We start from the raw sequence: 15,867 nt of genomic DNA, 5'->3' as shown, positions 1-15,867 counted from the left end.
CCACCTGGGCTCTCTCTCTCTCTTGGAGGAGAGAGAGAAAGAATGGCCGTTCAGTTTGAAGTTATTAGATTGTAGCCTTTTCCATTAGAATGCAGCAAAGCAAGAACAGGTGTCCTTCATCTTTAGTCTATAGTATAGCTGAGACGGGATTGATGAGATGCCAAAACGTTCATAGGGAATACCGTAATGGCAAAATATTGCTATTACAGTACAATGTGATGCCTAATGCACACACGCACGCACGCACACGCACACACACACACACCCTCTCACACACACACACACACACACACACACACACATACTGTGAATATATTATGACTGGAACAAAAAATGGAAGAAGCACAGTGAATGTCTCTCAGGAATTCAGATTATCCTCTTCACTTATTTGCATATACTGGATTTGCTGAGTTACTGTACAGGTCCATTGTAATGTGGAATCTGCAAACATGGGTCTGTTTGGAAAAGCTTTCATTGTGATGATGACACAAATGCTGAATTTGGCGGAAATGACGTTGAGACATTCTCCGTGAATCAAAGGAGTGTTGTGATTGGTCGAAAAAGATAGTTTCCGGGGTAAATATGTATGACAGAAGTCCTGCCCCTATAGAATCTGCATTGGGTCGTGACCAGGCTTTTCTCCTCTTCGATGAGTAAAGACTGGGAACGAGACTACTGCACAGGGGCAAGATCTGAATATCTATTTTATATTGAAGTCCACGTTCTATTTAGCCTTGGGGCCATGACAAGTATCCATCTTACATAATTCAGAGTGTGTTACGAAATGGATTTAAAGTTATGGCCCTGAGTCTGTAATTCCACAATCCATGGCAAGGATAATAGATTTTCATTTTCACTACTTATTTCAGTCTGAGACAAGCCGGGAAATTATTTTAACCTGACATATATTTAACCTGTTGAGTGCAACAAATAAATCACAACAGCAGCAGCAAAGCAATGTTGTTGGGTTCAATCTGTCAACACTCACATAAACCACAGCGCTGTTCTCCCACCCCCCCAAAGACTGAGCTGACATATTGAAGAATGGTGATTGGATTGCGCTACAGCCTTGACATGCAAGGAAGAGCCAAGGATTGGCAGATAAAGTACGATGGCCATTCTAGGCTCTCAGCAAACATGGGCTGTGCAGCAGGTGTAGGAGCTCGCCCGTCCTAAACTACCGTGATTACACTGTGTCCGTCCCACTGTGGGAATGGGCAGTGTTTGCAGATGGTGGCATTCCAGACCAGGCAAGCAAATGAAAGAGGCCATATCAGTCAGTATGACTCAGTAAGTAATCTCAGTCAAGCAAAGCTATAAAGTCTAGATCAGGGGGTGCATGAGGAAGGTTGATTGTGCCCAGGAGAGATAATAAACTCTGTAATCACTTTTTTTCCCCCTCCACCACACTCCAGCCATCCAATGAACAGCTCCTGGGACCCACAGAAACAGACACATGCCCAGGCTCCAGATGAATGGAACCAAGGGCTCCCCCATATTGAAGGCAATTAAGGCCATTTTCTTAATGAGGTTAAGCAAGAAATAAAACAAATACTGTACAACACAATAATGTAGCATTAAAGCTGCTATAAGCAATTATGTCAACATTTTAATGACTTAAAAAATGGTATTCAGACAGCCAGCAATGGGTAGAACGCTCTCAAAATCTGAGAAAAAGAAAAAAGGAGAAAAGGAAAAACTAACCAGGTGCTCGACGGAGATATAAACAGGTGGTGATGATGAAAAGGTGCTCAAACGGATCAAACGGGATCAAGGCATCCGATCTTTTTAACTTTGAGTGCCCCGATCGTCTCTTTTTTCTTTAACCCATTTAGACCCGACGTCGACATTAAAAAAGATGTCTTCTAAATCATGACAATTTCCTGAAAAACCTCATGTTTCTATATCAGGTGCTCAATATTTCATATCAAGGACCCCCGGAATTATATGTATATTTGGCCGACGACCCCCCCATCTGAAAATATGTTGTTCCAGGGACCCCGACAGAAAGGTTTGAGTTAAAAATGTTCGCTGTGAAAGTATATATATTCAAAGATTTGCACGCACATTTTCACGATTTTTCGAAAATAGCAGACCTACAAGCTCGTAGCGCGCCACTCGGTGGTGCGCTATGAGCTTGTAGATCTGCTATTTTTCAATAGCTAAATTATAACAATGTTTAAAACACCAAAAGGGGTTAATTTAGAAAATCTGTTAAAAAGTGTTAATTAAAGAGTAACATTTACACTCATACAGGGGTATGTGAACCAGCGTGCATGTGTGGACAGCAGACAGTGAGTGGATAGAACAGTGAAGTAGAATCTTAATAATGAAATTCTGTGAACTGAAGAAAACAAAGCTTTTATCAGATACGATCAAATTTATGAACCTCATGAACCAAGAATAATGTCAAATACAATCAACATAATTTAGGGAAAAACTAAAGAATGAGGGCAATGTTATCTTCTTCCTGGTATAATTCTGAGGCTAAACCTGCATCCTCAATTATGGACAGCTTGTTATGTCATTTGTGTTCCTTCTTATACTGCAGCCTCTCTCCAGATGTTATACGAAGAGCTGCGCCTGCCTGTAGTGGGGCTGCATCAGGAGGGTGTCGGGCCAATCAAACATAATAGAAGACAGGATATACTGTGCTCTGTCTTTATTGCGAACGCAGTGATTGCAGCAGATCATGTCTGTCTGTCTGTCTGTGTGTCACGCTGTAAGACCACCCGCCTGCCACCAGAGGGCGCAACTGTATCACACACAAAACACACACACACACACACACAAAAACTTAACTTAAAAAAAATTACTTAAGAAAAATGTACTTAAAAAAACTTTAAAAGAAAAAACTAAAAATATATTCTTTTAAATAAACTTAAAAAAACACGCACGCACACACGTACACTAAAAAAATACTTAAAAAAACCCACTACATTTACGAGTGTCTTACTTGTAATAATGCATTTAGAACTCTGTGATCGTCAGAGACTAGTAGACTACAAGCATTCGAAGAGCTTCAAAGTCAAAGCTACGGCAAAGGCTCTGCTGCACCTGTGTCTGACGAAGTCCACAGAAGCATGGAGCAATATTAGGCTGGCTCTCAAAGCGGCAATTTAGGATCATTAGTGGCATAGATTACGATGCATTAGGCCTCTTTGCTTGAGAGATCAAGGATGACGGATTTCCATATTACAGAATATGATTTAATGGTAGAGAACAAGCACTACTTTTCATTGTCCACGTTTTCCCCTGATGACATCCTCGACGTGGGTGGCAGATACAGTATAAACAACATGAAAACATAAAAACATGAAAATCCCCCCAAACATTTTGTAGATTGGCTATTTTCACTACTTTTGAGCAACACTGCTTTACGAGGCCATTTATTTACGGATAAACTAGGCTTAAATATGGAGATACAAAGTTTCTACCGGACAAAGAAGATATCAGTGTTGTTTTTGGCATAGTTTTAGTCATAGTCTCTTGAATAGTTTTCACTTAGTTTTAGTCACATTTTAGTCACCTGGAATGTATTAGTGTTAGTCTAGTTTTAGTCGACTAAATGTCATGCAATTTTAGTCGACTAAATCTACTGGTGATTTAGTCGACTAAAATGTGTTTTGGCGGGCCTTGATGCCATCGTAATGGCAGATTTTATACTTGCTGAAAATAGCCGATCTACAAGCTCACAAGCATGCAACCATGTGTAAAATGACTTATACTGGATCTCTTGTCCACTAGTCCCTTTATAAGATTTTAGTCTCGTTTTTATTTCATGACAAAATTGTCGATATATTTAGTCTTAGTTTTAGTCGTCATAGCTTTGTTTTCATTTAGTTTCCATTTAGTTTTCGTCAGTGAAAAAAGGTAGTCGACGAACATTATTCGTCTTAGTTTTATTCGACAAAACCAACACTGGAAGATATACAGTACCAGTAAGACGCCCTGAGGGCGAGAAGCACGCGTCCGCCTGGGTTAGGCAGACTGCTGGGCGAGCGCTGGCACTTTGGCATGGGGGGGGGGGGGGGGGGGGGGCAGATCAACATATGGAATGAATTCTGTACTGGCCATATACAGTACGCGTGTCTTGAGTGTATACAGGGTTTGATGAGGTCAGATCAACATAATGGTATGTCAGAACAGGTCGGCAAACGCGGCAAAAGCCAGTGACAAAGCCTGAGTGTGGTTCAGGTCCACTTATTTTTGATTGGGGTTTGATTGATTGATTGAAATATGTATTGACAGTTTGTAGAATTACAGTACATTTCAAGCACAAACTCAATACAATAATTGTGGGGGGTGTTGAAGGCCTGGTTCATTTCGGCACCGCCCCCGCAACTGTTTTCAGAGATTGTGAAAGTAACAGATCTACTTGAAGCTCACACACTTTTTAACCCATTCTAGGCGGGAACCCCTTTTGGTGTTAGCATTATGTTATGCTTTAGCTATTGAAAAATAGCAGATCTACAAGCTCATGCGAGCTTGTAGGTCTGCTATTTTAGAAAAATCGAACGACTGACATAGAAACATAGCCTTTTCAGGTAAAACTGGGTTAAATCAGCTAATTTCACAGTTTTGCACAACACCATCGTATGGCAAAGTATAAACGCTCTCTTACCTCGCTCCGTGTCGTAGAGGTACACGAACCTCTCCCACTTGTAATGGTCCAGAAGGCTGAGGACGACTAGTCGCAAACTGGGCCTCATCTGGATGACAAACTGCACGTCGGTGTCGGTCTGGAAGCTGGGCGTGATGAAGGAGGTGTGCAGAGCCCCGCAGAAAGAGGTCAGCGTGTTCATGGACTTCTTGTCGTAAAAGCCAAAGATGGCATATACTCCTCGTGAGAACTGGGAGCAGACTGAAAAAACAGAGAAAGAAGAGAGAGAGAGATCAGTCTCCGGGTCAGGGACAACCACCTCTATGTTAAAGGACCACTTCACCACTTTTCAACCTATCTTCATATAATAGGTCCTCACTAATAATCATGATAAAATGGCACGATTTTTTTCTACTCAGTCTGTGTCTCATCGGAGGGCTGTGGGCAGTTTAGAAACCGTCATCATTAGGCAGATTTTTTTTTAAACAAGATTTTTGTATAAAAATGTTTAGATTTTCATTATCGTGTGAACGATGGCTTCCATTTTCGCATTGCAACTTTTCAGGACTAGAAAGCCTGCAGTTTTTATTAGCTTGTATTCCCCATCGATGATGTTTTTTTCATGATTTTTAGTGAGGACCTATTATATGAAGATAGATTGAAAAGTGGTGAAGTGGTCCTTTAATAAGGATAATAATAATTTGTTAAATTCCTCTTGCCATTTTTGTTTCATTGATTATATGTGTATTTTTCATTTTGTTGCCTTCCACATTATTCACTGATCCACTGAGTCCATTCTCTTTGGATCAAATAGTAATGGGCCTGGTCCACAAGATTCACTACAAGATCCCCATGCATGTACCAGCTGTCTATTACTTCCTTTATGTCAAGGAAGTCCACGCTCGCAACACCAGAGGGAGTTCAACAAACCATGTGCAACCCAGATTCGGCTCAAACAAGGGATTCAATTCATTTCGCTCCTATATGCCACTAAAATGTGGAACGCCCAACCAACAGCAATTAAGAAATGTGAATCCCATGACTCCTTCAAAACCGCTCTCAAAGAGCGCCTACGGACGTCTGCAATTCGAAACTGGCCCCCGTAAAAAAAGAGTCACAGTCGCTACATGTTGATTTCTTTCACCCTGTTCTGTAGTGTAAAGCACTTTGTGACAATGTCTGGAAATTGATAAGCTGATGCTATTTCCGAAATTTGACTTCAATAAGTCACTGGAGGAATTCACAAACAAGCCCACTGCCAGGGTTCATGTTTGTAAATTGTATCATTTAGATCATATGTAATGCTTAAAAATACCATATCTACTGACAACAATCGATGGAAGCACAGTAGGTACATGTGAGATCGAGAGGTGAGATCATTTATAATGGCTTCACGTCTTCACATGCAATGAATCAAAGTACATTTCAATAAACTAGACTTTCAGGCCACTGGGCAGCCTTCAAATCTAGCCCTATATTGTGCCGATGAGAGTCATTTAGGAACTTCCAGGAGAGGCGTGGGAACGCGTGACGTAGCGGTAACGCTGAAATGAGCAGATCGCCACAATTGTCACCGAATGCTATAGTGTGACTATTTTCATGCCAGACCCCTGAACAGTGTTTTTGCCAAGTTTGGTGCGGATTGTAGCAATATGTAGCATGTAGCATTTTAACACTTTTATTTTATTTTATTGATGCAGCAATGTGTACATTTTGCTGTATCCGACATGTAAATATCCCCCCCCCCCCCCCCCCAATCAAGGTCAGAACAAGACAAATAAAAGAAAGACAGACAGTACAAGACAGTAAAAGTAATTAGTAAACTAGTATTGAAAGTACTAATGAACATAGTAAGAAGGAGAAAAAAAAGGGGGGAAAAGGGGTAAAACAGCATTTTCCATCAGGGTATGGTATCTAGGTTGCATACATTGTATCCATCATTCAGTTAGATAGTACATTGCTCAGATGGCATATATACTCACCCCAAGGCATAACATTGATGTGTTTAACATTGAATAACCATACAAACAAAAAATACACAGAAAAACAAAACCTTGATCCCCTAATAAGCTGACCTGATCTAAACTTCCATGCAGGTCGCTGCAGTCAAACATGGTGTTTCCATTCTGAACAGTGTTTGTGCCGAGTTGAGTGGCAAGTGCTGCTCTCTGTGGCAATGCTCTGGCGGTGCCCTTCACTTCCCCTTGGACTAGATGCAACGTTGCTCTGCTAATCAACTAGAAATAATGGGGGAATCAGTGCATTGGCCACAGCTCCTAATGGACAAATACCCTGAAACACAACTGTGCTGTGCAAGTGTTCTTTATTTATTTCGTCCATTTGGCATCTAGGGCTGTGTTACAATTTAGTGCTACACTATAAACGGTGAATATCTACAACAAGCCTTATCTATTGCCATATGTGGGCTGATGACGGCAATGAGCTTTGGCTAGAACCACTCAGTGCATATTAGACATCATCTTGGTCTAATGCAGTATTTTATAGTATATATATATTTTTTGTACACAATAAATTGTTTTACAACGCAAAATGGGGACATGTCCGGACGGAAGCTTGGCTCCGGTTTTCCTTGCTCATCGTTAATGGCAGCAGTAATTGAGGTAGAAGTTGGTGAACCCAGTACACCCAGGGGGCGGGGCCCCTCCCTCTGCCCATCTGTCTGACATCCATATAGACTGTGTGTCACACTGCTTCACTGTACCTCATCACTTGTTCAGTGATGCGTGCATTCTAAAGGGATTGACAGCCGATGAACCGTGAGGTAATATTTAGGAAACCTTCGACTGTATATACTGTAACCAACAAGAGAAATGATGACTCTGTGATCTCGTGATTTTGGGGTTTCAAAGCTGCAACAGCAAAGCCTGTTCCACTTCCCTCGGAAGTGGAGCATCCAGTTCATTCACAAATCCACATACCGGTAACTATAAATTCAACCTTCTATTGCTCCATCAGCCTATCACATTGATTCCTTCGTGACTTTCCACCTTGCTCTCTCTCTCTTTCATGTTTTGCCCGTTGACTCACAGTATACTTTTTTTAAAGATTTGTTTTTTCTGGCATTCTGCCTTCATTGATAGTATCAATTGAAGATGGACAGGAAAGAGGGAGAGAGAGAGAAGGGGAGAGACATGCAGCAAAGGTCGTCATGAACGGGACTCGAACACATGACGCGCTGTCAGGAAAAGGCCTATATGTGGCGTGCGCCTGGACCACTTGGCCAGCGGGCGCCGACACTCACGGTATACTTGACACTGGCAACAAAGTATATCGTGGTTTACTTGGTTTTCAAGGAAACCACTGGATTCCATTTATTTCAACATGAAAATCAACTTATAAATGCCATAAAGTCCACATAGATGGAATTGTTTTGCCATAAATGCAAAACAATTGTCAAATCATTATGTGCAATATACCGGTACTGCGAATAGACAATGGCATGCACATTATTGACAATGGTATGGTCCTTTTGTGTGTGTTAGAAGGGCACATGCAAATCTGGTGCAACGATGACACCTACACTGTCTCGACAAGATAAGAAATGGAATTGAAGAATTGTATCTGCTTGCTATAATCAGGGATAGACGATGGTCCATGGGCACACATTATCAAGAATCTACCGCTATTACAATATTCAACATCATATGGCTTGATTAATGTCATTTTCAAGACCTAAAACATTTGACACATTTTAAATTAAATGTATTAAACTTTACACTTCACGTTGTCTCTTTTGAGGGGGCTTGAGAGCCAGGAATTTAAAAAATGTCACAGCAGATGAATTACCATTCGCTGGAGATATCCTGTCCCAGATTTACGTACATGGCACAGCCATGATTGTTTCCCCCAATAAATATCTCATGTTATCCAGATGGGGTCATAATATAAAAAATGCTGCATGGTTCTCCCTAACCAATTATATGCTCAAAATGGGCAACAGCAGCTTTGGTTTGTCATGGTTAAATAGGCAGCCCGTTATCCTACTGGACAAATAAAATCAGACAACACTGGTAAACAAAACCTGTCTGCAGTGCACATGGCATGCAATCGGGACACAGGTTTATTTTACTGTATGTGAGAATCAACAACACCATGGTTACGCTACAGTGCAGTACTGTGCACCTTTTTCAGAGCTAACCCATGCTTACACGCATGAAAACAAGCCTTTTACTTCACCTCCTCCCTTTTGTTTTAACACAAAATGTATTAGGCTATATATTATAGCCTGATAAATGGTCAAATATGTTTGGAAGATTGATGCAAAAACAAATATTGTCATAGAAATGAAGGCGTAGACAGCACACTTTCTCAGCATTGACAACGCTGAGGAAGGCCTATCAGGTCGAAACGCGTCCGTTGGCTACTTCTTAATTGCTATTACATTATTGAGCCCTGCACCAAAAGACTTTCATCTAATCTGGATTCCTCCAATTGTCCACAATATATCGGAAATACAGTAGATCGTGAAAGCATTTATTACATGGTCCAAAATATCTTTTAAAATACCGTATTATGTTTTTAGGCAATTTTGTACAATACGTTTTGGTATGGCTTTATCTTAAGCATCTAACATCATTCTCACACGTCCCGATCTAATTAACACCTTCTCCATCAGACGTGCCTTTGTGAGAGACACCGGTAGCATAGACAGTACCCTCCCTCCCTCTCTCTCTCTCTCACTTCTCTCTCTCTCTCTGCTCTTGACACCTCGTTAAACTTAATGGGTGGATGCAGCGGTCCCAGCAGCCCTGACACTCAATTGTGTTTCTCTAGAAAACATGGCGATGTTGAGACCAGAGCGATATAATCCCATGCAGGCATCTGGTTATATGGGGGAAGGACCTGCATGTATACCGCACAGTGTGTGCCATGTCGCCAGTCTACAAAGTGAACTCTCTGAAGCTCTACTGCTGAAGGCAATGGAGTGAAGGAAATCACAACCAACACGCACACAAACACACACACACACACGCACACACACCACCCAACCTGGTAGCAAGCTGTTCCTAAAAGAACATGCACACACCTGCATATTTATGCTGATGTTCGAATCTTCATATGCCTGCTATCACGCATGCTATCTGTGTTTGATGTAACCGGATTCTATCTCGTTCCCCTCTGCTCTCACTTCACCTCCATCCTCGCTCTTCTACCAGAAATAGATCATTTCACCCACTTCTTTACACCTGTAAACCTGTCATGTGACAAATAAAGCTGATTCTGAGCCTGAACCTGTCCTTAAATGAAACACCACAGGCAAGTCAGAAAGTCTATCATTATTCATGTGACTGAGAACCTTATAAGAAGTCAAGAAGTTCTGTCATAAGGGTCTGGACTGGATGAAGACTTCTGGGTAATACAGAGGTGAACAACACCTCGCACGGAGAACTTATAAATACATGATGGAGGAACGGAAAGCAGTCACTGAGACCCGGAGCTATACGAATGCAGAGGGAGTGTGCAATATCATTGTGTTTGTGCTATGCCTATGGTTTGTTGTGCACTGTGAGGACAGTGGCATATCCCTAACAGATAATCTGCTTATGTGTGCACTGTTGCCTACTGGGGAGGTTGTTTTTCTATAGCCGTGTTAAAAACCTAGTTCTCTGAGCTACTCTGGAGGCAATCTGAAACCCATCGGCAAATAAAGGAAAAACAGCGCCCTCTTTTGACGGAGCCCACTGACAGTCTGTCTCCAGACTACTCTGGAGGTAATGAGAGCAGTAAACCTTCAGTTGATCTCACTAAAGTGGCCATGAAGGTGGAGAGGAAAGGCCGGTGTTCACCGGGGTAAGTGTCTGATCGCAGAGACATGTCTGAGGGTCTGATATGATGTTGAGTGAAAGAGGAGGACTGAGTGCATGAGACACAAATGCTTTCTACATGGCAGCTTTTCCGTGCAGAAGACAGGGTCAATTTACCATCATTTTCATAGAGGGTGGTTTGAACAGATATCAGCTTTGTAAGTTCATGGGTAGGTTTATCTTAACCAATAACCACCATCATATTGAATGTGATAGCAAATGTTCTGCATACAGTATAGAACAGTTTTAGCCAATACAATAGGTCAAGATATAGGCCGGGGTACAGCACGGAGCAGCGCATGTTCCACCCGACCGCATGTTTCTGCATGTCGGTCCGTCGGTGTGTCTAATCTGCGTGTGCAGATATAGTTCTTTCTCTTGCATTGTGTTTTGTTTTACAGACACTTTGAAGCTCTATTGTCTATATTGTCTTTAACCCATTCTGACCGGGCACCCATTTTGGTGTTGGCATCATGTTATGCTTTAGCTATTGAAAAATAGCAGATCTACAAGCTCATATCGCGCCACCGAGTGGCGCGATACGAGCTTGTAGGTCTGCTATTTTTGAAAAATCGAAGAACGACTGACATTTTTTTAATCTGATCTCAGGTCAGAATGTGTTTAATCAGACCAGTGTGTGTCCAGTGGAAACCTCGTATGAATCTGATCTCAGGTCAGAATCACAAATACTTTTCTCCAGGTGGGTATAAAGCAGCAGCTCTATAGGGGGCATATGGCCAAACTGTGGAATTACATAGACCAGAAGAACTTAAGATGGGGAGCATGCCGCTCTGGTTATGCAACGACCAGCGGGGGCAGTTTTACCCTCGGCGACAGAGCTTTTTATAAGGCAGCCCCTGCCCTTTGGAACTCTCTCCCCTCGTAGATTCACAAAGATGCCAACATTGGACTCTTTCAAGTGAAAGAGACGTTTGTTCACTCAGGCTTTGGGCAATTCGTTTGTTTGTTTATTTTTAAGCGGCCCCTGCTTTTGTCCCCGTGCAGACGTCTCATTGACCACGGTAAGAGAATTCCGGTCAAATGCCCGCAAAAAAATTTCCCGGCCCGTCTCAAGTTTTTTTTTGCCATTGACGATGAACGGAGAAATGACGTCAGATTAAAATTATCTGTATTTGGCCGCGGATCCCCATCTGAAAAAAAATTTGTTCCAGCAGACCTACAAGCTCATATGTAGCTCGGCACTCGGTGCCGGCCCTATGAGCTTGTAGATCTGGTATTTTTCAATAGCTAAAGTATAACTTAAAACACCAAAAGGGGTTCCCGTACAGAATGTGTTAACAACGCAGAGTTTATTTATACAGTATATATTTTTCAGCTGCAGATTGTCTCACTATAGGTACGTTTATTGGGGTCTCGTGGTACTGTATGGTTGACCAGCAGCAATTCATGGGTGTGATGCAGCACCGGTTGTCCAAAAAATATTGATAAATCCGCAAATCCCCATAATGGAATACCATGATATCTTCAATATGAAGTCATAGTACTGATGACTATAGACAGACCTGGACTCCATAATTGAGCATGTCTGGCAAGGAACTCCATATATGGGCATAAAAGGGACACAGATAGAAGACGGATACAGTGAGTAATAATATAAAAATCACATCCGTGTGAAGTGAGGGGCGCTCAATTATCATCGTACCATCACCATGCATCATCTCATACTGGCCAATCAGAATGCCTGTTGCCTGTGATTGGTTAGCAGATTTGCTCGTTTACATATGACATACATTTTCCCTTCAATTTCAATGCGTTTAAAGGACAACTTTAGTTTTTTTCAAGGTTGTTATGAGAGAAAGTAAAAGATGAGTGTAATTTTTTTTTTCATTTGCTGCTTTCTTTCGTTTTAGGAATTTTAGCTGTTTTTGACAGGGGGCGGGGGCATTCGAGCATGGGGCTAAATATGTATTTATTTACAAAACTTTATAGCGATTTCTTTTTTTATTATTTACTATAGTCCTACTAGACCCCAATAAATTACATCTGGCCACAGAAGATCACAGGATCTACTGAATGTGAAGGTAGCCTACTGGGGGGAAGCCACACTGTGTGGCATAGGCTCAATTTGTCAGTTTGACACATTCAGTAGATCCCGTGATCTTTTGTGGCCAAATGTAATTTCTTGGGGTCTAGTAGGACTATAGTAAAGAATAAAAAAAGAAATTGCTATAAGATTTTGTAAAGAAATACATATTTAGCTCCGTGCTCGAATGCCCCAAAAGAAAGCAGCAAATGAAAATAAATTACTTTCTCTAATAACAACGTAAAACATGAACCTTGGTTGAAAAAAACTAAAGTTGTCCTTTAATGTTTGATGTTTAATTTACGTCATAAAAAGCGGAATTCTGACGTCATTTCACCGTTCACCCATTTTGTAGAATCTAGTGTCAGGCCAAAATGGGTTTAGCAAGCATAGGTTATTTCTGGATGGTTGCTGAACTACATGTCTGTTGGGATGTTCCATTACACTCACAGTTGAGCAAATATGGAGATAGCAGCACACGGAATGCATTATTCACACTGTTGAAGGTTGAAGTGGGCATTTCTCCTCGGGACCGTATTCATGGCTACATATGAATGTACAGTAAGAAACATAATAGGTTCCTCCATCAACTCAACTCAGTTAATCACACTTAAATGGACGGGGGCCGGTTATTTAAAGATGGAGTGCCACAATTTTTGTATTTTTCCAGCTTTTCATGTGTCTATGGGGTGACAGTACTTCATTAGACACCCTGGAGTCATTTTTATGTCCAATGGTGTAATAACTTTGTATTTAGGGTTTCTTCCTGGAGGCTGAACCCTTGACGGTCAAACGGGCCAATGAAGTAAACACGGATAGTGTGACGTAAAAATATTGCACGCACACACGCACCTCCCCCTCTATACATATTTTTTAAATACGACAACCTCTGTGGGCGGAGCTGCCTGCCACATACACACGTGTGAACTGAACACAACCAGTTTGCTTTTGCTGCTCTGTGTCTAACAGTCATTTCACACATTACCAGTTCACAGCAGAGCAGACTGTTTTTCGTTAGATTGGAATCAAGTAAATGTTCACGTCGGGTCCTCAGGATTAATCAAGGAAAACCACAACAAACCAGTCTTATAGCCTACCTGCTCTGCTGTATAGTTGCTCATGCTCTTCTCAAGGAGTAGGTTGTTTCTTTTATAATCACAGTGGTCGGGCTTTGATACAGAGTGTAGTGTCACAGTGTGCATTCTTGTTGGCTGTTGTAGTCAATATGTATGTAGGTCCTAATACTTATACGAGGCTGTAAAGTCAAGAATTAGAAGTATGTTGTGTCGCGCTGGAAGTCAGGTTGCCATGTCTGGCTATTACAAGCGACTTGGGCTTGTTTTCATATAAGTAACTTTCAGGGGAGATGTGGTTGACTTGACCAATGGTTCATGTGAAGGACCCTCAGATTAATATGTTGTTAAAAGGATTGGTGTTTTTGAAACGTTTTCATAAATATTCACAGCAATTTCTGTGACCTATTTTTGTGGACCTGGCCGCTTGTTTCTTTAAATCTGGCGACTTTTGCTGAAACTCAATGCAGTCAGATAAAGGACAGTTTTAATGCCAGGGTGCTTAGCTGGAGGAAATCAATAGCCTACAATATATTGTAGGCTAAATTATCTATCAAACTAATTGTTTCTGCTGTTAAACTATGATCGAATTGGATGATGAGCTGAGCTGATTGCGACAATAGGGTCAATATAATTGGAGGAAAAAAATAAATGATTATAAAAAATCAGAAAAATCAGATCTGATATGGTATGGATGCGTGGTATTATTCTGTCTATACATGGATGGTGGCAGTATAAGTGCACATTGGTGCCTATACGATATCTCAGAAATTTGGGAAGTGTTCACTTCTAACATTCACAAAAACATGAGTTTTTACAGACACCAATTTGCCATTAAGTAAACAAAAGGGCAGAGCCATGGGCTGTCCTTTTATAAGGAGGGGGAGGGACTAGGACAAGTGGGTGGTCTTAAAGGAGGAGGCGGAGGGACTGGATTAGGTGGGTGGTGCTATGGTTAAACTCACGCATACCTAATGAACTGGTGGGTGTGTCCACATAAAAGCATCATTTTAACAAATACTGTACACTTTTTTGAAAAAATTATACCTCATATACACCTAAATACACCTGATGATCATGTTTAAGTGTGGAAAAAAATCACGGCACTCCATCTTTAAAATCATCCCCTGCTAAATTGGATTGTCCCTATAATGTGAGAACCACTTGTTGTATGCAGCCCACACATGCTGTACTAAAACAACATCGTAGGAGGAAGACCAGCCGCAGTGAAAGACAGACAGGGCCAGTAGACTCTTATATGGTAATTTCACCAGGGCTGTGCAGAAGCGCTGGTAAATTCCACCTACACATGCTTTGCATGCTGCAGGAACAAGATCCCCAGACCATTTTAACAAGAGGCAGGGGAATAGAGCATGCTCCGTGCATATACAGTCATGTTTCTTCAGATATTAAATAAGTGACTTTTGATGCTCTGCAGCAGAAGGTGATCATACTGTGGTACTGTAAACAACAAAATGAAAAGATTATGATATGTGTTGCTTTTGAGGAAAGCGAAAGATTCCATCATTTGCCATGCAAACTAGTAGCAGCGTGAAGTCGTGATGGTGACATTTAGTGTACTTTGCTTGAGTTGCATATTACAGCCTTGAAATACGCTTATGACATGACATCATCACAGAACAGTAATCCTTACATTCATCGTACATTCCATTGTTGTGTCATGTGACGTACCATTGTGCACATTTTATATGAAGTGCATGCAAGCACATATTTACGGTATGTACAGGGTAAGCGGTTATATACAAATATTGTAAATCTAGATATTATATCAACTTTATGTATAATAACACAATTCACAATACAATTATGAAGTGAACTTAAGTATGAAGCGCATAATGCAAGTCTTTGAAAAGCTGCAACTTTTCAGTGCACCACTGGTATGGTTGACCTGCTTATTATTAGTAGTTCTATGTAGTTCATAGTTTGTCCTCAATAATGTTTAGGACACATTTAGTGAATCGTAGCAGCTTTCAGAGGCAGCGCTGCTTTGTGGGGCACATGACTAAGAGTGTTGTGTAAGACTATGGAATATTGTGCCTCACTGCCATCACTGTGGCTTGTCAGTAATGATCACTCTCACTCCGACATGTAAGCACTTTCTGATGCAGTATTATGAGGGCACGGCACATCCCACTATCTAACCAACACAACTAAAGAAGTTCTGCCATTTCACAGCATCATTATCCACACAGCACTGCTGCCTGGACAGCCTGGGAAAGGTGTGGATGGGTTGAGGGATAACAACATCTTCTGACATAATAGTTGACACATACTGCACTGCACATACATGTGGCTATTTTT

General features: G+C 41.3%; 1 protein-coding gene across 4 annotated transcripts in view; it reads right to left on the bottom strand.

Annotated features, from left to right (window-relative positions):
* gria3a (glutamate receptor, ionotropic, AMPA 3a) overlaps positions 1 to 15,867 on the bottom strand; it is a 130,215-nt gene that overhangs the window by 104,753 nt on the left and 9,595 nt on the right. For all 4 annotated transcript variants that reach the window (XM_083782926.1, XM_083782927.1, XM_083782928.1 and 1 more), the window contains exon 3: positions 4,625 to 4,864. In XM_083782926.1, coding sequence (XP_083639052.1) covers positions 4,625 to 4,864 — 240 coding nt within the window. The remainder of the gene's footprint in view (positions 1 to 4,624; positions 4,865 to 15,867) is intronic.

Source organism: Protomyctophum parallelum (assembly GCF_964188405.1).
Source record: "Protomyctophum parallelum genome assembly, chromosome: 1".
Lineage (NCBI taxonomy): Eukaryota > Metazoa > Chordata > Actinopteri > Myctophiformes > Myctophidae > Protomyctophum > Protomyctophum parallelum.
This window is presented reverse-complemented; position numbering and strand designations above follow the sequence as displayed.